Source organism: Phyllostomus discolor, chromosome X (genome assembly GCF_004126475.2).
Source record: "Phyllostomus discolor isolate MPI-MPIP mPhyDis1 chromosome X, mPhyDis1.pri.v3, whole genome shotgun sequence".
Lineage (NCBI taxonomy): Eukaryota > Metazoa > Chordata > Mammalia > Chiroptera > Phyllostomidae > Phyllostomus > Phyllostomus discolor.
In genome coordinates, this window is record NC_050198.1 from 34,574,708 (window position 1) to 34,599,899 (window position 25,192).

General features: G+C 51.9%; 1 protein-coding gene across 6 annotated transcripts in view; it reads right to left on the bottom strand.

Moving 5' to 3' along the window:
• Positions 1 to 2,053: 2,053 nt before the first annotated feature.
• Positions 2,054 to 25,192, bottom strand: part of IQSEC2 (IQ motif and Sec7 domain ArfGEF 2) — a 76,573-nt gene continuing 53,434 nt past the window's right edge. For 4 of the 6 annotated variants that reach the window (XM_036016905.1, XM_028522251.2, XM_036016908.1 and 1 more), the window contains 13 exons: positions 21,428 to 21,689; positions 19,847 to 20,248; positions 16,478 to 17,373; positions 14,995 to 15,156; positions 14,386 to 14,508; positions 13,254 to 13,420; positions 11,068 to 11,207; positions 10,149 to 10,274; positions 8,033 to 8,132; positions 7,322 to 7,483; positions 5,465 to 5,638; positions 4,933 to 4,982; positions 2,054 to 4,329 (listed from right to left, as the gene is read on the bottom strand). In XM_036016905.1, the coding sequence (XP_035872798.1) occupies positions 3,364 to 4,329; positions 4,933 to 4,982; positions 5,465 to 5,638; positions 7,322 to 7,483; positions 8,033 to 8,132; positions 10,149 to 10,274; positions 11,068 to 11,207; positions 13,254 to 13,420; positions 14,386 to 14,508; positions 14,995 to 15,156; positions 16,478 to 17,373; positions 19,847 to 20,248; positions 21,428 to 21,689 (3,730 nt within the window). In that variant the 3' untranslated portion in view covers positions 2,054 to 3,363. Of the gene's footprint in view, positions 4,330 to 4,932; positions 4,983 to 5,464; positions 5,639 to 7,321; positions 7,484 to 8,032; positions 8,133 to 10,148; positions 10,275 to 11,067; positions 11,208 to 13,253; positions 13,421 to 14,385; positions 14,509 to 14,994; positions 15,157 to 16,477; positions 17,374 to 19,846; positions 20,249 to 21,427; positions 21,690 to 22,544; positions 22,801 to 25,192 lie in introns of those variants that run through there. The other 2 variants (XM_036016907.1, XM_036016909.1) reach the window with 2 other exon arrangements.

Below are 25,192 nucleotides of genomic sequence, written 5' to 3' on the forward strand. Positions count from 1 at the left end.
AAGGAGGAGAACATCAGAAAGAGCTGAAGGAAGCATGAGGATGTTCCAAAGGGGCCCCAAAGCTTGGTACACAGGAGCATCAATCAACAAATCAACCAAACATAACTTTACTTACTCTAAGATTTAGTTTAAAATAACTATTCAGTCATTCATTCAAATCAGCCATGTTTTAGTGTCATCTGTGCTGTGCCAAGCACTGTGCTGGGCAATGCTCTGGACAGAGATGATTTCAGACCAGTGTCACTCTTGAGCCACTTTATATAGCCTAGTAGGGGAGATAGATAATGGTGTGAGGGATCTCAGAAAATGTGACCAAGGGCACATTCTGTGAGGGAGGGATTCTTTAAGCCCATCTCACAAGGGTGAGAAAACCTTCATTGGGGATGTTGAGGAGGGCACATCTGGCAGGGGGCCAGCACAGGTAAAATACAGTTGACCCTTGAACAACGTGGGGGAGAAGGGTAAAGGTGCTGACCCACTGCAGATCAGAAATCTGCATATAAGTGGACCCGTGCAGTTCAAACCCATGTTGTTCAAGGGTCAGCTGTATTGAGTTGGGAAATTAAATGCAGGCCCTTTCAGGGAATGAGTGGATGTCCAAAATGTGGGCGAGGAATGACAGGACTACAGAGATCGGCTGGGGCCACATGGTGGAGAACCTCCAATATCAACGCCAACAAGTTTACACTTCTTTCTGTAGGTGGCTGGAAACAGCTAGCTGTGGGTCTGGCAGGAGGTAGCATTTCACATGCATCTATTAACAATTGCCCTGTGAGATTATTATCCCTATTATACAGGTGAAAGATCAAGCTCTAAGGGGCTAGAGGACTTGCTAAAGGCAACACAGTCAAGTGTGTAACTGAGCCAGGATTCGAGTGCCAAAACTGAACTTTGGGAAAACAAAACCAGCATGAAACTGAAGGTGGGAGAAGAGGGGCACGACCAAAGGCAGTGCAGCGTGGTCTACCAGGGAAGAAACAAGAGAGTGCTGATTGGACTTAATTCCTGACTCTCCAGGTCTAGCTCTTCAAATGCTTAGGTCTGGTCCTCGAGGAGGCATGAAATGCTCAGATGGCCCCAGCTGCTGCTTTTGCTTAAATGTGCGCATGAAGAAGAAAACAGGCACCGGTTGAAGATGCTCTAGATGATGGTCAGCCAAACCACGCCTTCTTGGAGGCCATTCCAGACTCTAAAAAGGCACCAACATTTTTACTGATTGCTGCTTTCAGGGACCCTAACCAAGAGCCATTGCTTTGCCCTATTCCTCCTGGGCTCTGTTGAGGACCAGGACATAATCAGTAGTGCTGGAAACATGTCCGTTTCATAGGGAGGCTGTTTGGGGGACTGGAAAGAAGTCAGGAACCCCCATCTTGACTTGCTTTGTGGCCTTGGGAAAGATCCTTCACTTGTCGGGGCCTGTCCCCTCCTCTGTAAATGGAAGGGAATCCAGCTATTTGTTATCTACCATTCCCAGCATATACACAGAGCTCTTACAATGTATCTAGCCCTTGGCTTCCGGGCTTAAGTCACCACCCCCCTCAAGGGCAGAAATGCAGCCAGCTGTGGGGAGGGGAAAGGACTGCAAGGCCAAGCCAAGCCAGCCACAGGAAGGGTAAATATCGATGCTGCAAGAGTAGAAGGAAGTATCCAGCTTGTGAATGGAAGAGAAGGGAACTAACTTGCTGAGCACCTACTCCACGCTACTGCTTGGCATTTGTTACCCGTGTGGCAACGGCTCATCACCCCAACTTTTAAACTGAGACACCCACTCAGGGAGGGTGTATTTCCCAAGTGTACATACCTAGCAAGGAAAAATCCCAGCATTTGAACAGGATCAACTCCACAGCTCAGAGCCTCATTACTTTGTTATGCAGACCTTTAGTAAAAGGAGGCAAACCTGCCTTGCCCTTACCTCCCACTGAGTTAGAGCATCTCACCCACCCAGTTGCCTGAGCCATCTCCCAATAGTGCCTCACCTCCCAGGGCTAAGGCCTCTCTCTCCATAGGCTGCACCATGGGGGAGGGGGCATAAGGAGGAGGCAGAGGCGGGAGGTGAGCACAAGGTCTTTTTATGAGGCATCAAATATACATTCTTATATACAAGGAGGAAAAAAGACAATGCCTGAACCCCAGCTCCTCTCCACACAGCCCCTCCCACTGCCGCCCTCCCCTGTCCCCAGGCACCACAGTGCCTGGCCCTTCATACAGCCAGGGTCTGTCTGTCTCTACTGCAGTCCATGGTGGAGAAGGGAGAGGGAGGCAGGAGCTGAGAAAGGAGCTGGAGATGCAGGTCCAGAAGAGGAGCTGGGGCTTGTAAAAAATATATTTATAATAAATAAACGGGTGTAAAGGGGCTGGAGAGGCAGCGGAGATTTTGATGGACAGAAAGACTCAGGCATCCTGGCTCCTAGTCCCCGCTCTGATGGCTTCAATCTCTGCCTCAGGAAGGACCATGTTGGGCTCACGGTGGCCCTCTGGAAGCCTCTCTCCCCAGGGCTGATGCTGGGTGCCCTGCCCCAGCGAGGTGTGTGTGGGCGATGTCTGTAAAGTGCATTGTCTTCCGTCGTAGGAGGGGTAGGTGTAAGGGAATGGGGGGGCATGCAATATGGGTGAGGGAGGGTAGTACCCTCCTCATCCCAGACCTGAGCCCCCCCCCCCAGCAAATCTGTCTGGACTTTGATCAGGATAAGAACGTTGCAAAGAGAGGCAAGGTCCTGAAGCTGAAGAAGCCAGGGCTGGGGCATAGACTGGCTCTGGAGGGGAAGCACTGCCCCATCTGGGGATAAGCATAAATGGGAGCCCACCTACCTAGTGTGTGGACAGTCCATGTTCTCTGGCAGGCAGAGAGACACATGGAAGGGTGTAGTCAGGCCCTGAGGTCAGAGAGAGGGCCAAACCCTAAGGTTTGGCCACAACTCTAACAGAGCTCCCTTCTAGGCCCACATGGCCAGAGGCGCCCTGGGGAAGCCTTTGTCTTCACCCCTCCTAACACCTGCTCTTCCCTACAAGCCAGAGCTGGCAGGAAGCTCACACTGGTGGGGAGGTCTGAGGTCACCAAGCTAGACCTGGGTGCGGGGGAGGATGAAGAGAGGAAAAAGAGGACGAGGATCTCCAAAAGGTTCCCCCTGGAGCTCAAATCCTGTGTTCAGGTTTCAAGTGGCAAGGACCCTTGAATTTGGAAGGAAACCCCATGGTGACTGTTGGGGGTTAGAGGAGGGGTCCCAAGGCAGGGAGGAAGTGGGCAGGAGGACATTTCTATGTGTACATATATTTTGGAAAAACTGAGGAAGCAGAGAGGGTGCAAGGCCCTTGTCCCGTGGATTCCCCACACCTTCTTGGGTCCCAGCTCATTCTTTCCATTCATCACACCACGGTGCTGATCCGGCTTGGCTTGGCCTTAGGGTTTGCAGTGGGTGGGTTGGCTGCGCCAGGGGGCCCAGAGGCGTGCAGTGGGCCATGGGGGGAAGTGGGTGGCAGCGGTGAGTGTGGGGTATGGGGTGAGGGCGGGGGCAGGGGTGGGTAGGAGGGGTGGGGTGGGATGGGTGAGTGTGGTGACAATGGGGACTGAGGGTGGTGGGGGTGGGAGTAGGAGCCCCCTGGTGGCCGGGATCCTGGGCCCCCAGAGGCCCCTGCTGCTGGCATCATCTGTGGGTGGTGGCTGAAGATGAAGTGCTTGGGGCCCTGTTTGTGAGCTGGAGGGTGCTGGGGGGCAGGACTGTACAGGGGCAAGGGGGATGTGGGTTGGTGCAGGGGGTGGCGGCCATGTGGAGCAAACTGAGGGTGTCCTCCAGCCCCTCGCCTGGGAGCTCTGCCTGGCCGGCCCAAGGTATAGTGCTGGGGGCCTGGAACTGGGCCATGGGCGTGGAAGTGGCGATGTGGCCCCACAGGTGGGGCTGAGGCGGGAGGTGGTGGAATGGAGCCCAGTTGGGGCAGGGGTGGGGGCTGCTGAGGAGGTGGGGGGAGAGGAGGTTGCTGGGACGGGAGATAGGGTGGTGGGGCGGGGCCTGGTCCTTGGCAATACTGGGCATGCAGGGCCTGGAGCTTGGACTGCCCATCAGGCAACACCCCCAGGCCACCGTGGCTGTGACCATGGTGGTGGTGGTGGTGGTGGTGGTGGGTAGAAGAAGCAGATGAAGAGGAGGCAGAGGCCTGGCCTGTTGGCGGTGGTGGCATCTGGAAGGGCCCCTTGCCCCGCTTGCTTCCAAATAGGGAGCCCAGGAAGGATGAGGAGTTGGAGACGGGCCTCTGGCTCTTGTACTCCTCTGGCGGCGGGGGTGGGGGCGGAGGTGGCATCCTCTGGTGAGGGCGTGGACTGCTAATAACGGACCCCTGGAAGGGGGAGGGGGGGGAGTCAGGCCAGTCTAGACATCCTAAATCCCCAACCTTAAACTCCCCCTGGGCCCTGAGGGCTGGAGCTGGGGAGACAGGAAACCCCACAGCATCATGAAAACCGAGTAACATCCTGTACTTGTACATGGAGCACCCCAGCTCGCAGAGCTCTGCTGTCACATCCACTATCTCATCTGAGCCTCAGCTGGGAGAGGAAGAGGAAGAATTAGCGGTTCTTCCTCCTCATCCCCATTTTGCAGGCAGACAGAATGCTAGGCGCAGAGAGACAGAGTAACTCGCTCAGGCTCCAAGAGCAGGAGTTGGAGGTAAGAGCTCCTCGCAGCCCAACGCCAAGGGCCTTACTACTCAGAGTTGGCCCAGGGGTTGAGAGAGGGGGCTCGGGAGAGTTGAAGACAGACTGAGAGACAGGCAGAGTGAGGACAGACAGAGTTGAGGACAGATGGAGAGAGTGGTTGGCTGGGAGAGGCAGCAGCAGGGTTCCCAGCAGGGAAGAGGCAGAAAGCAATAGGGCCCCTCCTCCTCTGGGGTCCAGGCAGGGCAAGGCTCATGCAGAGGACGAGTTGGGCAGGAGCTGGCACTTACTTCGATGGTGCTGTCCAGCGATCCCACGCTGTTACGCCTCCCCCGCTTCCCTGCACCCACAAGCAAGGAGCCCAGCGTCAGAGTGGCCACCCGCCCTCCCCACCCTGCTGGGCTCCAGAGCTGGGCACTAGGCCTGGGCCCCTCCCGGGGACAGACACCCCTATTCCCTTTCCCCCATTGAAGAGGGAGGGTGGGGAGGAGGAGAGGTGAAGGAGGAGGAAAAGGAGGAAGAGATGGAGGAGGAGTAGAGGTGGTACTGGAGAAATAGAAGAGGAGAGAGAGGAGGAGAAGTGGAGTAGCAGAGAGGGGCTAAGACTGTGGCCCCACTTCACACTCCCGGGCCCAAACCCTGGGCTCCACCTGTTCTGATCTGGCTCCCAGGCCCCCTACAGCACAGTGCCCAGGCCTCTGGATGAAGGCAGGGGCGTGCATGTGTGGCAGGTGCAGGGAAGGCTGGTGGTCAATGAAAGGAGGCAAAGAGGACACCGGGTCCCACGTCTCCCCAGCCAGGGCAGGGGCCCAGAAGACTTGCCTGCATCTGAGAGGTCTCGCAGGGAACTGCTAAGTGCACCCCTTTTGAGCCCATCGCCTGCTCCATAGGTGTCCTCCAGGCTGCTTCTGGCCAGAGTGCCATTTACTGAGTCCTTGGCCCCTCCGGGCTGTGACGCGTTAGGCCGCATCATACCTTTCTGCTTCTCCAGCTCAGCTGGGTGGCAGTGGGGGTGACAGGGATTGAAAGTCAGGAAGAGGAGTGACAGGCCAGCTGACTGATCCAGCTCTCCATGGGCCTTTCCCCTCCTCACCCACTGTGTCCCCAGGGCTTCTGGTTCGCCCCTTGGACCTCCAGCGCATCCCCACCACCCTCAACTACATTTCCCAATCCCCCTGTAGTGTCCAGCCCCTTCTTGCATGATCTCCTCTGCCTTGGTCTTTCTTTCCTCCCTCTCAGTGCTTCCTCCTCTCCTTGCCCTTCTTGCTTTCTCCCGCCCCTGCCCACTCTCAATTTGGTCTCCTAAACCAGACCTGCCCTTCAAAACAGAGCTTTGTAGTGGCTGGTTCGCAGTAGGGGCCCTTCTAGACTGTGGCAAAGGGCAATCATTCCAGAATCTGCTCAGTTCTAAGATACTTTGCTGCAGAGCAGAGGGTTCCTGGAAGGGCAGGAGCAGGAAGCGGACAGGAGTCGTGTCCTCTAGTATGTGTGAGCAGTATGCTGGGCACTATGTGTCCTCGATCTCTGTCAAGCTTCACAAGAGTTCAGAAGTAAGTGTTATCATCCATATTTTTTCAGAAGAAAAAAAACCTGAGAATCCAAGAAGTCATAGAGCTTACCCAGGGTCACATAGCTGGCAATAGGGCAGCCAACATTCTGGAGGCAGGCCTGCCTGAGTCCAGAGCCTGTGTTGTTTAGCCTCCTTATACCCCCACCACCCTGCAGAGGTCATGGAGCTGTGTGTCCCCCTCCCTTTATCTTGGTACGCTTATCCCTCTCTCTGAATGTCTCAAGGATCTGGTGAGCTAAAATGTGTGACCCTGCCTTGCTGAGGAGTAGAGTAGACCCCAGAACTGTGAAGGCCTCACCGAGAAGCTGTCTTCCATCCATATCTCTCTCTCGCTCACTCTCCTCCCTCTCTCTCTCTCTCTCTCTCTCTCTGTCTGTCTCTCTCTCTCTGTCTCTCTCTCCTCTCTCCCTCCCTGCTTAATACCATGTTATATAACTGTAACTGCTTTGTTTGGAGAAGAAGAGAGTTGGACAGCATTGGGCAGAGTGAGATGTAATCACACACTATTTTCCATTATACATGATCAAAATGACTTGGTGTGGTCCCTGGGGGCTGGGAGGATGGGTCACTGGGACCCAGCTGAGGAACTGGCATGTGGGGAGAGGAGAGGAGAGGCTGGGAAGAAGAATAACATTTGCTGGTCACCTAGGATATTCAAAACTAGTGTTCTGCTACCATGGAGGACACTATGTTGGCCTTATCTCATTGAATCTCTGTAACTCTGTGAAGGAGATTTCCTTATCCCAATTTCATGTAGGAAGACAGTCAACCAATCTGCCCCAGCTCATCCAGATAATAAGTACCATACCTGGGATCTGAAACTAGAGTCCTACCTCCAATACCCTGATTCTTCTCCCTGATGCCTTTCATTAGCAAGAAGAGTTGCTCATAATTAGGGCTTGGAATAATAATCAGAAGTTGACAGGTAATGAGCCCCTTGTCATTGAAGGTATTCAAGCAGAGGCTGAAGGGTTCCTGGAATGAGGGTAGGAACGTTGGGCAAGCTAACCCTCAGCTCAGATTTTCAGAGGACAGGATTCTTGGTGTCGACATGGTTCTGTATCAGGATGGGGCGCGGAGGGGGAAGGAGAGATGGTGGGGCTACTCACACTCCACACGGTATTTCTCCATCTCTTGCACCTCAGCGATGGACTCACGCAGGTCAGATGTGAAGCGTAGCCGATCCTGGAGGCTGGGGGCGTTGAAGATGATGAGGACTTTCCGTTCCCCGCCAGGCACTGCAGACAGCAACTTGATCCCAAACTGGTAATCTGTGGGGCAAGGAGGGGGGGGGCCCTCTGTGAGGACTAAAGTATGATGGCCCATATGCAAAATAAGTTCTTTCATGTCCAGCTCTGATTGAGCCTCTTATCTGTTTGAGCATCTTCAGTGGTTCCCCTTTGCCCCCAAGAGCCACCTGGGAGTCGGCCATGTTACTCTCTCTACCCTGGGATGTAAGGGCAAACTCAACCCTGGCTGCTCTCTAGAACCTCCCCTCCTTTACACCTCTACCTCCACTCACATTGCTCCTTCTGCTCAGAAGGCCACCCAAAAATGGCCTCTGGCTCAGTGTTTCAAAGCGCAGCATCACTGCCATCCCTTCAGCCCCCCAGAAACCATACACACTGTGGGACCATAAGCTCCCCAGGACACAGGGCCGAGTCATACTCCACCCTATCCTACCCTGCATCCAGGGACCGAGTAGATGACATCAGCCCAGTTATCATGGACTCCCAAACTGGAGGTTGGTGTGGATGCAGGATGAGCATGGGGGCCACGGCATAGACTGTTGGGATGATGGGATTCAAGGAGGGACTCACATGAATTCTGGAAGAGCTGCATGTGCATTTCCACCAGGGGAAAAGACTGACGGAAGCTGTACGTCACCAAGATCTTCTTCTTCTGGAAAATTTTGGTGACCTTTGGCAGGGGTGGGAAAAAGACAAGAGGCAGGGTTTGGGGTGGGGAATTTCCGAATGGCACCTATTTCTCATCACCTCTCTTCCCTCCCACTGCTACTACCAGATGTATACACACAAACATACATACCCACAAACTGGGGAGAAGTGAAGCTTGAGGAGCAGAACAGGAGACAAGAGAAAATGCAAGTTCCTGATGTAATGACTACGCACAAACAGGTGTTTGTAGCTTTCACAGGAAGTAACTGAATGCTGCTTCTTCCAGGAAGCCTGTCCTAACAGCCCACACAGATCCACCCCTGCCTCCCAGAGTGCTAGTTCAGTGCCTTTCACCATCCTCAGCCTTGAGGAGAGCGCTCTGAGTGTGTGATCTCTTCTTACTGGACCAGGAGCACCAAGAGGCAGGAGTATAGTTTTCATATATCTCGCCCACTCGCATGGAGCCCAGCACACAGTGGTAATCTCCACTGAACCAACATATACGTTAATATCTTCGTGTGAACGCAAGGTCTTTATCAAGTACTTGGGTACTCTGGACTCAATGAACACAGGTTGTGAACACCTGAGACACTCTGTAAGCAGAGAAGTCTGCAATTTGTGTTGAAAAGCAAACTGAGCCCTGACTGGCGTGGCTCAGTGTGTTGCGCTTTGCCCCACAAACCCAGTTGGGGGTGTGTGAGAGGCAACCAATCGATGTTTCTTTCCCTATCTCTCCCTTCCCTTCTCCCTAAAAATAAAGAAAATCCTTTTTTAAAAAAAAGCAAATTATTTGATTTCAGGAGAGTTTCAGTGTATAGGTAGGCAAAATATTTGTTGAGTCCTTTGGACTATGAGCTCCCTAAGGATAAGGACTAAGGCTCAGTGGTCTCTGTGAACCCAGTGCCTCTCACAGGGCCGGACACACACAGGGGCCATTGTCTGACAAACGCTGAAACATTTACTCAGCAACTGTATGGGCCAGGAACTCCTCTGGGTTGGGCTATTCCACATCTGACCTCTTATTTCATCCATAGGAAAACCCTATGAGATAGGAAGTAGCCTCATTTCACAGAGGAGGAAATTAAGGCTCAGAGAGGGCATCAGAGAAGCTTCATCTAATGCAGCGATTCTCAAGTGGGAGTGACCTTACTCCTCCCAGCGGACATTTAGCAAAATCTAAAGACATTTTTGGTTGAAGAAGTGCTGCAGACATCTAGTAGGTTGAGACTAGGGTACTACTAAATATCCCACAATGCACAGAACAGGCCCCACAACAAAGAATTATCTAGCCCCAAATGCCAGTAGTGCCGGAGTTAAGAGACCCTGCTCTAAAGGAGAGAAGATCAAGGGAGATAATTCACTGTCCTAAAATCCCCAAGGGGAGGGAGAACTTGTTCTCTGTGATCCCAAGGGCTGAGTGACAATTGTTGGAGGAAGCCCACCGGGAGACAGACTCCAGCAGTCAGAGCTGTCTGACTGGGAACCTGGATGCCAAGGCAACCTTCAGTCCTTGCAGTCACACCAGCAGGGCACTGTGCAGGGTGCCGCTGTCTGCCCTGGGTCAGTGGTTGAACAGGAGACCCTGAAATTCCCTTCCCTCCTGCAGAGTCCTCAGAGTCCCAGCTGTAAAAGACGCACGTCAACACTGGTGATGAGCTCGGTTTTAAGAATTGCTTTAAGCATCCTGACCATCTGAAGGGCTCAGACTGAGCCCAGGGTCACAGGTTCACCTTCTCCCATCCAAACCTTCAGGTTATTGAGGTGGATAGGGACCTTTCCTACCACTTCTGAGAATGTAAGCCTATCATCTCCCCTGATCCTCATGTTTTCTGCCCTCGTGTGGCTGTCACTACCTCCAAATGGATCCAGGAGGTAAAACAGGGAGCAGGGGGAGCCTATACCTTGCCCAGGACCACAGAGAGAGAACACATGGCAGAGCACCACGCCCACCTATCTGCACTACTGTTCACACGGTTCCCAGCGCACAGGGGCCCAGCTCACCGCCTCCTCTCCATCTCCTCTCCTATAGTGTTCTTACCACGAGGAGGTCGTTGAAGAGGAAGACTTCCCGCTGATGCAACCCTAGCCTCTGGGGGCGGTTTGGATCTGGCACCTCATATAGCTGGCAGCAGCAAACCAGTCTACGGTGAGGAAGAGACAGGACCTAGACAGGCAGGAAGAAATAGGTGTCAGCAAGACCAGCAAGGCAGCTTCAGGCACCTTAACGTTGACTGCAAGAGGACATTTCCCTCTGATACACACAAGGAGCCTAAGAAACAAATGCCCAGGCTTTTCTGCTGCCTTGCCTTTGCCCCAGGAGCTCCCTCTGTCTGGAATGCCTTTCTGGCCCAGTTTCATATGACCACACTTCACTCTTCCTCTGAATCCCAGCTCTAGTGCCATTTATTCCAAGAAGCCATTCCTGCTCTCCAAGGACTGAAAACAACCTCTCCCTCCTTTGTGCTCCCCTAAACTAACTGTAAGGCAGAAGTATTGTGTCTTTGTCTCACACCCCCTCTCCCCCGCCCCACTCCGGGCCTGTGAGCACCCCCAAGGACAGAGTGTGTGTGTGATTCATATCTGCATCCCTGGTGCCCAGTGAAATGCTGGGCTCAGTGGAAAGGCATCCATCAGTACTGGTTGACTAAAAGACTACAGTGTGTTCTTGACTTTGGTTATCAAGTATTGGCTTGGCTCCTCACTTGGGATGGACAGACAAAACCAGAGGTGGGAAGGATGCTAAGACTGAGACAGTACCCACCGTGTGTCCTGCAGCGCACTAGATACATTCCCATACAGTGTCTCAGTGCACATCGTGACCCCTGAGGAATGCATTACCACCCACTCCATTTGGCAAGTGAGGTGGGTCTAGGGCTCAGAGAGGGACACTGACTTACCACTTGGTGGCAGAGGCCAACCCACACCCTGTCTCCTTTGGAGCCACACAAGTCACTTACCGGCTTCTTGCCCACAATCATGCGCTCCACAGCCTGCACCTGGGACACATGGTCATCATTGGTCCGCAGTTCACGCCCCTGGATCCGCTGGTAGATGCCCACCAGGAGGTCTCGAGGGATGTCTTCACCATTGTCAACCCCTGCATAGGGGGAGTAACATAGGTATATGGCATAAATGTGGGGAGTGGGTAGCAGGTATTCTCCACAGAACCCCACATGCAGGCCTGGGCCATAACAATAGCCAGGAGTAGAAGGAGTAGGCACCCTCGATCCTTTCGTCAGGATCAGCCAGGAAAGCCATCACTCAACTACAGAGGCAGTTGCTTTCCTCCCCAGCATGGGGATTTTGTCTAAACAAGTCAGATCATATTGTGATTAAAACAATCTGATACTTTTTTTGCCTTTCCAACTGGCAAAAATAATGTTGAGTGATAAGATCTAGTGTTAGAAAGAGTGCAAGGAAGTGGGCACGTATAGTAACATAACTATTTTGGAAGGTAATTTGGCAAGAGCCTAAGTACTCAGTGATTCCTGTCCTAGCAGTCTGCCCTAAGAAACTACTCAGAGACATGTACACAGACATGTAGAAGCGCTACTGAGGGGAATGTTTTGAAACAACCCAAGTTCTAACAATAGAAGAACAACTAGGTAAAGCTGAGTATATCTGTTTAATAAAATAATCTATAGCTATTAAAAATTTGACATTTACAAAAAGCATGAGAAAATTCCTCTAGCAAATTCAGTGAAAAGAGCGGGGCAAGTTGTGTGTAGGATCTTGACTTCTTGAAAAGTTACATGAGTGTAGGAAAAAAGACTGGAATACACCAAAATATCAACCATGATTGCCTCTAGGGGGCACAGTTTGGGGTGATTAAAAGAAATGCCAGCCCTGGCTGGGTTGCTTCGTTGGTAGGAGAGTTGTCCCATGCACCAAAATGTTTCTGGTTCAATCCCCGGCCGGGGCATGTGTGGGAGCCAATCGATGTTTCTCTATCACATCGATGTCTCTCTCTCTCTAAAATCAATAAAACATATCCTGGGTGAGGATTCCAAAAAAAGAAACGACGACATGCCATGCCTGCTCCTTGCACAGGTGCTAAAGGAACATCCTTCATCACACAACCTTTTGACCTCAACTGGCAGAAGGGTTAACTCATCGACTGTGAAAACCCTGAAGGTCAGCAAATCAAATTTGTCTTGTCTGCTTGTTTTTCTGCAATTCTATTTCCCTCTTTTGTTTCTGTTTCAATAATCCTAACATCTGTGCCATTTTTAGAAGGCTTCTCTTTGGTGAGAGGCTGGGCCTGACCAGCCAAGAAAAAAGGTGACACCCTTAACCTGGCACTCAGGGCCTTTGTGTATTGGTTCCAACTGACCTTTCCGACTGGGTCATCTACCCCATCTCTGTTATTAGCTGGACAATTTTACACTTTCCTACTTGGGTGCCTTTGTTATTCTTTCTTTATCGCCACCATTCTGCTACATTATCTGTGCTTTCAAGATCCACCTTAAAATGAATACTGCTTCCTTCAGGAAGCCTGTTGGAGATGGGCCCTCCCTCCTCTGAGCCCTGACCATGCTTTTGGCCCACTCAACATCATGGTCTGTTATCTCTGTTCGCTTTCTGCCTTATACTGTGTCTCTGGTACTGTAAGTCGGTTTCTCCCACTAACAGGAGCTCTCTTAGGGCAGGGACTATGGCAGATGCCGCTCCACTGCCCTCAGCACCCATCACAGCACCTGGCACACCTGAGGCACTCGGTTAGTGTCAACTGGCTGGCTGGCTGGTTGAGTTAAAAAACAAATGCATAAGAAGAGGAAAGGATACTAAAATAATTGAGTGAGTCTTTCTGGGTATAAATAAAGAAGAGAAAAAAGGAGGGAGTGATGAGTGAATGAACACATGAATGACTGGGTGAGTTAGCATTAGCTCTGTAAGAGTCGGGGTTTTTATCTCTCTTGTTTAGGACATGCTTGGTCAATATTCAGTGTGGGAACGAGTAGATGAACAAACAATTGAGTGAATTAATGAGGGAATGCCCTGGGAACATCCAGTCTTAGCAGAAAGTGAGAGCATCACAGGTTAATTTCCAGGGAACCTTCCCCCCACCCCACGCCCCTCACCCTGCCCACTTTCCCTTCCCAGGGGAAGGACAGGAAAAGCTGATAGGGAGGTGTGGGGTCACCTCTCAGGTTCTTGATGAAGTCATCTAGTTTCATCTTGCGTTCAGCCTTGACGCTGGGACTGTACATGTCAGTATTGAGGAGGATGATGGCAAAAGCAAGGATGAAGATGGTGTCTGGGTTCCGGAACTGGCGCACAAGGGCTGGGTTACACACACAGTACCGCTGGCTGCAGGGCAGGAGGGGTCAGGGCCAGGGTCAGGCACCAGTAATCTCTACCAACCCACCATCCTCCAAGTCTGGCACCACCAACTCTCTCCTTTGAGAAGTAATCCCAAGCCCTCTACGTCTGTCTTTCTTCAGAGTTTCCCCAAGACCAGCGCGTAAAGCTCACACTCACTACCTTTTACTGAACTCTGCCAGAGGATTTATGCACATGTCTTATGTCATTCTATCACAGTCCTGCAAGGTAGCTATTAGCAGCCCCATTTTACAGCTGAAGTGACTTGAGATCCCCAAGTGATAAGGTAATTTGCCCAAAGTAATAGAGCTGGTAAATGGGGAAGCCAGGATGAAAATCTAGATCTTTTTGGTTGCAAAGCAAATCCCTCTCCCATTATGGGAAACAAGTTTTCAGCAACTCTCCTGTGTCTCCTCTAAATACCCCCAAAGTGGTGGGGCCATGGTTTATACCCAGGACTGCCTGAACTCTGCAGCATTCATAGTAGAGGATAAGAGTTAAGGGTTGTGGAGTCAGACACACTTGAGTTCAAATCCTGGTTCCACCACTTACTCACACTGTATGGCTCTGGGAAAGTTACTTCACCTCTCTAAACTTCTAACTTCTCATCTGCAAAATGGAAATAATAATAGAGGCACCTACATTATAGGGTTCTTGTATTCTGTGAAATAATCATGCAAAGTGCCCTGAAACCTGGTAAATACCCAACGAACATTAGCTACTGTTGCTGATGTTGTCATCACTTATTGGAGACCCATGTCCAGATGCTAAGCTAGACACTTCATGCACATTACCTTTGATCCTCACAACTTAACTGCCTTGCAAGATAGGATGTATAACTGCCCTTTTCTGATGAGGAAAGTATGAGGCTCAGAGAGGGGATCTGCAGACACATTATGCTGTCCCCCCCCAAGATAAGGAAAGGCAGCTTCAGCAGTGGGGAACAGGCGCACCTGAAAGCTTCGATGAGTCGCTCTACTTTCTGGGCTTCGCCCTGCACCCGGATATGGGACTGGAACTTCCTGAGTGCATCATCCAAATCCATGGAGGAGAAGTCCATCTCATCCACCACACAGCTGAGGAGCGAAGAAAGGGGTGTGACATTCTTAATTCCTCTGCAGAAAACCTCTGACCCACCCTGACCAGCTCAAATGGACAAACACCCCCACTGATAGACATCCACGTAATATGGACCCGTGGCCCAAGTAAGTACGTACAGGGACAGAACATTGGAAATTGAATCCACCCCTGAAAAATCAGGTCCAGACACATGGTTTCTAAGAGTCTTTTCCATTGACCCACTCATTTCAGAGATGGGAAAACTGAGGCCCAAAGAAGGCCATAGGATAAGCATGTCTTACCTGGGGCCACCCAGAAGACTTTAGGAATAGGGTCAAGAGAGATCAGGCCTCTTTGGGGCACAAGGGTATAGGAGCGGGAAAGGCTATTTATCCCATTTTGTAAGTTTATCTGAGCAGAAAGGACAGGCTGCCCCCTTCCTCCCTCTTGCCCTCCTTTTCCAGGAATCCCTGGCCCGGTCTGCCCCATCCTGGGGTCCTCACTCCAGCACATCTCTGTTGAACTGTTTCTGCCGGTTCCCTAGGAATTCCCCTATCATCTGCCGGCTGAGGCCTTTCCGTTCCAGGATGAAGTGAGCCACTCCCACTGGTGTGTCTGACAGGAATCCCCGCTCGATCAGATACTGGATACCCTTCTCTGGCTTCCTGCAGAAAGAGAAGAGGTAGATGAATGACTGTCCTCCTAGAATGGTGCCCTCTGTCCCATTTCTTGAACTCATTTTGGGCCCAACCGTGACCTTGGAGAAGCAAGGAAGTCAAATACATAATTTGGTTCAATCCCTTTCTTATACACGGAAGAAAAGGAGAGGAAGCCACTTTCCCATTTCACAGAGCTTCAAAATTCCAAGGCACCCTCAACTCAACTTCCTCCTTCACTAGAGCTACACTGTAATGGAAAGAAAATTCAGATTTAGTGAGAGCCTGGTCTGTGCCGGGAACTTTGATCTTCCCAGCAGGCACTGAGGACTCCTTGGAGAGGGCCTGAGCTCCAGGCTAAGCCCTTTTTTCTGAGTCCCAGACCATCAGTTTAGGAAAAAAGTGAAGAGGCTACCTTGCTCCTTATCCCACGTGCCCCCTAGACAGGTATCGGCCAGCCTCTGAGCGTGTCTATAAACAAGGCGCTCTCTACTTTCCACACAGCCAAATCTGCATCTGAACTATCCCATATTCGGAGACCAGAGTCTTAGACCCATCACTTATCATGCATGACTTGGGACAATTCCCTTTACTTCTTCAAGCCTCAGCTCCTTCTCCATAAAATAGGAACACTACCACCCACCTTGCTGAGTTATTCTGAGACTGAAACATAGGTGGCAGTGTCTAATAGGCTACATGTAAGACATTTATTTTCTATTTTCAAATCACATGTCACACTCCCACCCCACTCCTAAGCACCTGGCCCAGGACCAGGCATCTAGAAAGAGCTTGGTCCTGGTTACTGACTAGTCTAGCACTCCACCCTGCCCCCCCAGTACTCAAATATACACATCCTACTAGTCGACAGATGGAAACATTGAAGCCCAAGGAAGGAACCCACCTTGCCCAGGGCTACACAGCGAGTCTGGCCCAAGTCAGGATAGGATCCAGGTCTCCTGTGTCTCAGAGCAGGGCTCTTTATATAGCACATCGGCTCCCCACCAACAAGGGGAGGTGGGGGACCCCAGGTTCAAAATCCATTATATAGATAGTGAACTGGGGCCCAGAGAGGGGAGCATCTCACCCAAGATCACACAGCCAGTCAGAAGCAGTGCTCGGACTAGAAGTGCCTCTGATGGGTGTGTTGGGGGACTTTCTACTCTGTCACCCTGTTTTCAATCTTCTTCACTGAATGGCTGGGGAGAAACACCATCCACAAAATGAGAAGGTGGCAGAGGCAGATCACTGCTTGGAGTTCAGCCCCAGGGGTCAAAGTGCCCAGTGGCAGGGTAGGAAGGGGCAAGGGGGGGCAGGAATGGGAAGCACATACTTATTGAAGAGGTTGAGGCCAATTCTGTAATGCCGCCTCTGCACCACATCGTTGTTGAAGGCTGGTGAGTCCCAGCTGTGCCTCGTCTCTCTCTGGTAAGTCTGCTTGCACAGGCCAGTGGCTGGAGGCTCCCTCAGGCTGTCCCTCGAAGAGGAGCCAGAGCTGCAGTTGATGGTCTCGTTGGAATTGCTGGAGCTTTCAAGGCTCTCATTATCTCCACCATCAGAGTTCTCCCCTGCTGCCTCACACTTCCCCAACCTCCGACCCCCAGCCACACCACTGGGCCCAGTGCCACTGTTGGGGGCTGGTGGCAGAGGCCCTGGTGGGGCTGGGGCTGGGCCCTCTGGGGCTGGGTAGTGGCGGTGTGGGATCGGGGCCCTGCTTGGTGGCCCCTTGTGCTTTAGGGTCCCATGGGGGCTGCAGCCATCAGCCTCATACACCAGCTGGCGGTGGACAGAGCCGCGATCTGAGCGGTCACTCAGGTCCACAGAGCTGTCACTAGGAGGCTCAATGGTAAGCAGGGGAAGGTGGGCAGCCCGCAGCCGGAAATCTCGACACTCCAAGCACCCAGGCCCCCTTCGAGTGCCTTCCTCACGGCTACCATCTTCCCGGGTCCCTGATGGCCCTGGTGCAGGAACTGGTGGGAGAGGGGCCTGTGCCCAGAACTCAGGCCGGCCCTGGGGTGGGGGCTCTGTGCTGGGCAGCCGTTCAGGGGATGGTGGGGGAACTGGGTCATCCAAGTAGAGGGGAAGGTCACTGAAGGATGTGGCTGAGCTGTCCTCTTGCTGTTCCTTCGACTCTCGTTTCTCCAGTTGGGCTGATCCTGTCTCCTCAGACATGGGCCCCGATGGGTGGCAGTTTAGGGCCTCATCAATGGATTCAGCCAAAGACTTTACCTGTGTTTGGAGGGAAAGGGGAAGAGGGAAGGGGAGAGAAAGGAAGGGAAGATGAAGGGAAGGTTGGTGGGATGGTAGGAAGGTGGGGATGAGAGAGGAAGGGAAGGGGAGGGAATAGGGGAAAGTTCTTGGTTGGTCAGCCAAGAAAAGGGATTCCCCTCCCCAGCTCCCAGGCAACCATTGTGACCTCACAAGAGCAGGGAGTAATGGCCACAAGGTTCACTCTCAGATATCCCAATACCTCTTCAATGTCCATATAAACCCAAGCCAAATGCCACGTCCTCCCTCATTGAATCCACATTTCTGCCTCTGCCATCCCATGGGTGAACCAAAACCCCAGCTTCCTCTGGGTTTCCAAAGCCATCTGTCTCGTTCTGTCTTAGGAAACCCGTATGATTTAGCCTTGAGAATCTAGACCATGGCTGGCAAACTCTGCTTCCCTGTGGTATTCAGCCTGTCAACTGGCCCCCAATGATTCCTGCCTCCTGGTATTCACACCCTTGTGTACCATACTGTCCTGGGGTTGGTCTGTGGGATTGGTAGCATATGTCAGAAGTGATGACATATCACTTCCAAGAATAGGTTAAGGAAGACTACAACTTCTGTCCTGAGGACTCTCACTGGCTTGTGCTTTCTCTCTCTCAGACCCTTTGCTCCAGGGAAAGCCACGCTGTGCACAGCCCTATCGAGAGATCCATGTAGTGAGAACCTAAATCTTCCTGCCAACAGCCAAGCGAGTGAGCTTGGAAGCAGATCTGTCAGCCTCAATTGAGTCTTCAGTGATTGTGGTCCCACCCTACAGCTTCAGTACAGCCTCATGAGAGACCCTAAGCCAGAACCACCAGCCAAGCCACTGCCCTCAGAGACAATATTTGCTGTTTAAGCTCAGTCTTTCAGTTCCGTGTTAAACTACTAACTTTTGGGATCATTCGTTACACACCAGTAGATAACTAATACACTTCCCCATCAGACTTGGATAGCACTGAGAGCTGGGCCTAGGCCTGGTTCCTTGATCTTCTCACCAGACTGTGAGTCCCTTCTCGCCTCTCTTTCTTGAAGGATGGGTTCAGGCCCAGTTTCTCTCTTTCTAACTCAGCTCAACACATTTCTTAACAGAGAAGAGATATTCAATTAATGTTTGTTGTATGAGTGAATACATGAGTGATTTAGATTTTTGTATATATTACAAAATACTAGGTATTTTTGCATATATTACCTAGCTGAACTGAATCTCCAGAACAACTCTAAAAATAAAGTTCTACCTCCATGTTATTGGTCATGTTTCAGTGAGGTTAAACAGCTTACCCAAGGTCACACAGCTGGGAAATGGCAGAGCTGGAATTTGCACCTGAGCAGCTGTGCCGTCACACCCAAGCCCAGAATACTCTTCCCACTACCATCAGTGCCCTCTGCATTCCCACCCTTCCATGCTTTTGCTGATGCAATGCCTATGTAAGCCACCTAGCTTTAACTTGCTAAACCTTATCTGTCACATAAGGCCCAGCACCATTGCTGTTTTCTCAAAGAAGCCTTCTCTGGTCCTCCCAGAAGAAAATTTCTTCTCTGTCTTCTAGGTTCCCATGTGATCTTTTCTCATGGCTCTGACCACATTCTATTTTAGGAGACAGTCATGGGCACATAATGTTGGCCATTAGATCCCTGAGAGCTACTGGCCTGGGAGGTCCTTGAGAAAAAGGACCCTGGTGGTTCCTCTGTCTCCCCCATGGTGCCCAGCACAGAGCCTGGTCTGTGGTGTTGTGGTGTAAGTGAAAGGGCGTGGGCTTTGGAACCAGACAGAGCTGAGTTCCAATCCAATTCAGAAAAGTCATTACACTTTTCAGTGTCTCAGAGCCATAGTCACATCCCCTGGAAGATTGGGGTAAGCCCCCATCTCACAGGTCATTATGACGTACGCACAGTAAGTGCTCATCACCTGTTATTAGGCCTTAATTTGATAGTAGATCAAGTTCCAAAGAGTGAGATTTTTTTAATGTTTTTATGTGTTTTATACATCCAGATTTTTAATTTGCTTGTTTTAACTATATAATTTTTGGTCTTGCCAATTGTTTCCTCACCCCCAGCAAGTACCCAGGAGTTCCTGCCTTCCGGTGGGTGGGCTCCCTCCCAGAGGGCTGCAGGATGCCACACTCCACCATGGAGAGATGGGCCAGGCCTCCTGACTCCCCAAGCTAATGAACCACCCAACCCAAGGGTGACCCTCAACGGTCTTTAAACCTCTGGCCCTAGGTACCTGGAAAGGGGGAAATGAACCCTCGAAGGCCAAAGCCTCCACACCGACCCCCGTGGTTCCCGCATTTTGTCAACTGTTTTTCATTGTTCCCATAGTCCCTACTGGTCATTGTTCTTAAATGCTTGTTGGGCAACAACGTCTAGTTTGAACTATAGGTAAAAAGTGGTAGGAGTAGATGGAACATAGGGATGGGAAGGGAAAGCCCTTCTCAGGGATGCTCACCTGCTTGGAGAAGGAGTCCTCGAGCTCTGTGATGTCATTGGAAAACTCTCCAGATGTGGTGACAGAGCTTCCTCCACCATCGATGCCCCCTCCACAAGAGCCTCCATATGGGAGTCCCCGTTCAAGCCGGTGGCTCCGAGCACCAGCCATGGCACCCTCGTCCAGCGAGGCAGGCTTGCCCTCGAAGTACGCGGGGTTCTGTGCCTTCTCATACTCCTCAAAGGAGAACTGCATCCTCATGTTGGAAAGGATGATGCGTCGGGACATGCGGCTTTCTGAAGCTGAGCTGCGGAGCCGCTCAAAGTTCTTGTTCATGCGGTACTGGCGGAAGGCCGTCTGGATGGTCCTGGCAGCCCTGCGGCTCAGGAAGGAGCCCCCATACTTCCTTTCCAGCATTTCCACCTGGCAGGGGAGGTTTGACAGGAACAAGGTCAGACATTCACTACAGCCTCATCTCCCTGGACCTCAAGGACACCGCAGCCACCTTGCAGCTAACTGCCTACAGCTGCCTGAATGCGCCAGGCTGCCCCCAGAGCATTGTCTTTCACTCTAGTCTCAGATAGCACTTGTTACATGGGACGGGACTGTGGTTTCTCTCTCTTTTTTTTTATTTACAAGAAGTAGATAGTATTCCAAAAAAAAGTTAGACAAAATAGAGAAGTCAAAAAAAGGAAAGAAAGAAGGGCGGAGGGAGGGAGGAGAGAGGGGGAGGGAGGGAGGGGGAGAGAGAGAGAGAGAGAGGGAGAGGGGAAGAGAGAAAGAGAGAGACAAAGGAAGGAAGGAAGGGAGGAGGGAGGGAGGGAGTGAGGGGGAGGGAGTGAGGGGGAGAGAGAGGTGGGGAGAGAGGGGGGGGGGGAGAGAGAGAGAGGGAGAGGGGAAGAAAGAGACAGGAAGAAGGAAGGAAGGGAGGGGGAGGGAGGGAGGGAGGAAGGGAGGGGGAGGGAGGAAGGGCGGGGGAGGAAGGGAGGGAGGGAGGGAGGAGGAGGGAGAAGAGAGAAAGAAGGAAAGAAAAACTGGGAGCAAGGAGGAGGAAGAGATAGAGAGGGGAGGAGAGGGAGGGCGACTGGGAGTGGGGAGAGCGGAAAGGAAGGAAGGAAGGAAGGAAGGTTGGGTCACTTAAAGTCCCAACACCTAGGCATAACCACATTTAACATTGTGGTATATATCCTTCCAGTTTTTTTCTATACGTAATATTTTGTGCCCCCACTTTAGTCAAACACTATCTTGTGTGCTATATGTAATACACTATAGCACACTCTTCTGAAATTGTCAACTTATGTGTTTGCTTCTCCCCTTAGACTGAAATTTTTGAGAACTGGGTCCAGGGCTCATTCATTTTTACATCTCCAGTGCTCAACATGGAGCTCAAGGAGTGTGCTTGCTGAGGGAATCAAGGTTTGGTGACTAGGTGGTGAATGCATCCCCAGCAGGGTGAAGGGTCCTGGAGCCAGTCTTCTCCCATTCCAGTCTCACTATCTCTCTCTGCAGACCACCCCCAAGTGCCACATCCCAATCCCTCCCGTGGCTCTCTCATTCCTGTACTCCTACTTTCATTCTCAGCCAGAGCCATGTCTGCCGTACCTTCTTGTCCTGCAGATCCGTGGAGAGTTCGTAGCTGTCCGACAGGGCCTTGGAACGCTTTATCTCCTCCTCCTCCTGCTTCCTCAGGGCAACACTGGCTGGCTGGAGGCGAGCCCGCTGAGCCCAAGGAAGGCCCACCCCAGCAGGGGAGCCCCCCATGTGGCTGCTGGTGGGGGGCAGCTGGCTCAGCCGGTATGGGGGTTGGCTCCCAGGACTATCAACCGCTGTGCTCAGGTCACTGCCTGGGGCATCACCCTCCACACTGCGGGGATGAGATAAGATGAGCCAGGATGTGGGAACAAAGGACAGGTCTGCTGGGCCAGACGGAGCATGTGGATTAGATTCCTTCTGGCAACCCCACCTCCTGAGGCTTCTTCACAGACACAAAGACCCTAACAATTAAATGCCAGAAAGGAGTCCTACCCCCCAAGCTGTCTCCTCACTACCCTCATGGTCCCTTCCTTCAGCCCCCCTTGCCTTCATAGTGCTATCCTCATTCCACATCAGCCCCATCCTCTCACAGCTCCATCCTGAAGTGTCCCTCCCCCCTCACAGACCCCGTCCCCTCACAGCTTCATCCTCTAGACTGCTTTCCTTTAAGGCTTGGTCTTCTCAGTCTTGGCCCCAGTCCTATTCACCCCCTTCACTGCCTGGCCCCCTCATGGCCATATCCCACCACAGACTTATCCCCAGACTAGTTTCTTTCTGATCATGTCTCCATAAGTCCCTTTTTCTAATAGTCTTGTCCTAATAGTTCCATTTCCAAATCCTCCTTCCCTTCAGGGACCAGTTCCCTTAGAGCTCCGTCCCTCCCCCACACCTTTTTCCCTTATAGCTCTATCCCCTCATGGCCCTGTCCCCGACACAACTGTTCTGTGGTTTCCCTCCCTGCCCGATCCCCAGCACAATTCCAGGTCAGCCCTCTCCCCACACCCAAGGCCCACTCCTGGCATCCTGGGCATCCAAGCTCTCCCCTCCCTGTCCAACCCTGCCCCCTGCAGCCCCACCCCTGCCTTTAGATGCCTGGACTTGGGCATGGCCAGTTCCCAGGGTTCCCTGGCTGCTAAGGCACAGGGCTCAGCGACAGTGGGCGGTGCCTCCCATCCAGCATCCTCACAGGTAAAGAGCTGCCCTGCGGGGCAGCTTCCTTTTTCTCCTCATGGCTTCCTCTGCTCAGCTGGGGAAGGGAGACAGGGGTCTCAACGCTGAATAGTGGCAGGAGCTGGGCACTGGGCCTTGCCCCCCCTGGTTACCCAGAGCTGTTGTTCCACCTGACCCGCTCCCATGGTGCCATGGCAACCAGGCTGCCAGGGAACCCAGGTGGCGACAGAGCTCAGACGCCCTGAGCCCAGAGGGCATGGTGCAGAGCCACAGAGGTGGGTGGACAGGGAAGGGACTCAGAAGAGGATATCTGGTGAGGCCTGGAGGGGGTTGTGGGATAGGGGGAAATGGGTGTGGTTGGGCCCAGGTAATGGTCTGGTTTGGGCAGGCAACAGGTGGAGGGAGTTATTGTTTGGTGAAAGGATTAAGGGGCCACTTTTCAGCCCTTACTTAGCAAAGGCCAGGGTGCAGGGCAGAGGAGAGCTGCGGTGGGTGCAGGGGAGCTCTCTACCAGTGCAGGAGCTGGAGCTGCAACAGGCCTGCCAGTCTTGCAGAAGAGCAATTTGGGTGGGGTGCTGGGCTCAGTGGGGAAGCTGCAACAGTGAGGCTGAGTCCTGGGCTGCTCGGGAGGAGTTCTGCTTCTCCCTAGCGGGAGCTCCCGCCCACTATTCATCTTCCATCCTCGCAAGCATTAGTCTGCAACATTATTAGAAGCCAGGCAAAAACAAACTGGAAGGCTGCTCTTTACCCCAAATTGTCTTTTCTCCTGGGCCTCCGGGGCCTGTGCAGTCGCCCTCCAGGAGTCAGACTCAGCCCAGCCCCTTGTCCCTACCACAGGCATCTAAGATGCTTCTTTCCTCCCCCTGAGGGCCGTAGAATTTTGCCCAGCACCTCTCAAACTTCTTTCTCCCACTACACAGCTCCAGCTCAGTTTTGATCAACCTTCTCCTTTGTTCATGAGCTAGCTAAAGCTCCCACTGCCCACAGGAGATAGCCCCAGTTCCTTACTGTGGCATTTGAGGACTAAGATAATAATTGCTAATGCCTAGAGAGCATGTAGCATGTTCATGCATTGCCTTTACCACTTCACATATAATAACATGCTTACTCTTCAAAACAACACTATGAGATAGGTGTTGTTATTTATCTTCATTTTACACATAAAGAAACTGAGGCCTAGAGAGGTTAAGTGACACACGCAGCTACTAACAGTGGAGCCAGGGTCCAGATCCAGGCAATCTGACTCCAGAGTTCACACTCATAAACATTAATCCATGCTGCAGCATTGGCTGCCGGTCCCCCACCCCATCCACCCTTCCCTCCAGCCTGGCCCAGATCCTGTTTCTTCCCAGTATTCCTCTGTTTTCCACCTCCAAAGCTGCTCATACAGTACCTTTCACCTAGAATGCAGTCCCTATCATCTCTGCCATCTGCAATGTGAAAAATCCCCCACGGGTCATATGCCACCACTAAGAAGCTGTTCTGAAGCCTGCTTCCAACCAGAAATGATGCCTGATCCTGTTCTGAGCTCCCCTACACAGCATGCCTGTCCTTCTTTTTATGGTGCAGGTTAGCTTTGGCAAAGCGTGACCGCTATTTGTGGTCATGACTCCCAGAATCCCAGCACAAGAAGACAATTTGGGAATCTCCTAATGAACACAGAGCTCAAGGCCTGGAGCAGAGTAGGTGCTCAATAAAAAACTCCCAGAGTAAGGAAATCAGTGAATGAGCTCTGGTGGGCTTATTAGGTGAGAGGAGACACAAGTCCTCTCACCTAAATTCTGACCACAGCACCCAATCCGTTCTCCATCCTATGGTCAGAGAGAGAGAGAGAGAGAGAGAGAGCGCTTTCTGAAGTACAAATCTGACTCTTGCTCTCCCACTAAAACCCTTCCAGAGCGCCCCATGACTCATCCAGCAAACAACGATTGAGCACTTTCACTGTGCCAAGCACAGTGCTGGGTGCTGCAAATTTAATGGTGAACAAGATGCATAAGATTTTTTCCCTCAGGGAGATGACATTCTAGTGGGAGAAGCAGACTATAAATATACACTATCGTTGCAGGTAGCGGTAAAGTGCTAGGAAGGAAACTACAGCACAATAATAAAAAGTGCTGTGTTAGATGTGGTGGACAGGGAAGGTCTTTTTGAAGAAATGGCATATAAGCAGAGCCCTGATGGAAGTGAAACTGAGCTGTGTGGTTATCTGAAGCAAGAACAGTGCAGATGGTGGGGGTGAGGGAGCAGGGAGAGTTAGTGCAAAGCCCCTGAGGTAGAACTATGCCTGGCATGATTGAGGAACAGTTACTCCTCTGCTCCGGTTTAGCTGGAGCAGAGTGACAGGAAGGAAAGTGATATGAAATAAGATCAGAGGAGTAACAAGGGGCCAAATCATGAAGAGTACTGAGCCCATGATAAAGACTGGTTTTTGCTCTGAGATGAGCAGAGGAGGGACACGATCATGATCCAACAGGTATTTCAGGAATTATCATTCATGGGATAACCTCCGGCTTCCTCACCACAGCCATGGATGGCTCTCCTAACCTGCCTCATATACCCTCTGCCCCAATACCCTGGCCTGGCAACCTCCTGCTCACCCTTCAACATTTAGCTGAGGTGTGCCCTTCCATGCCTGCCTTCCCCTTTCACACAGATTGGTTTACA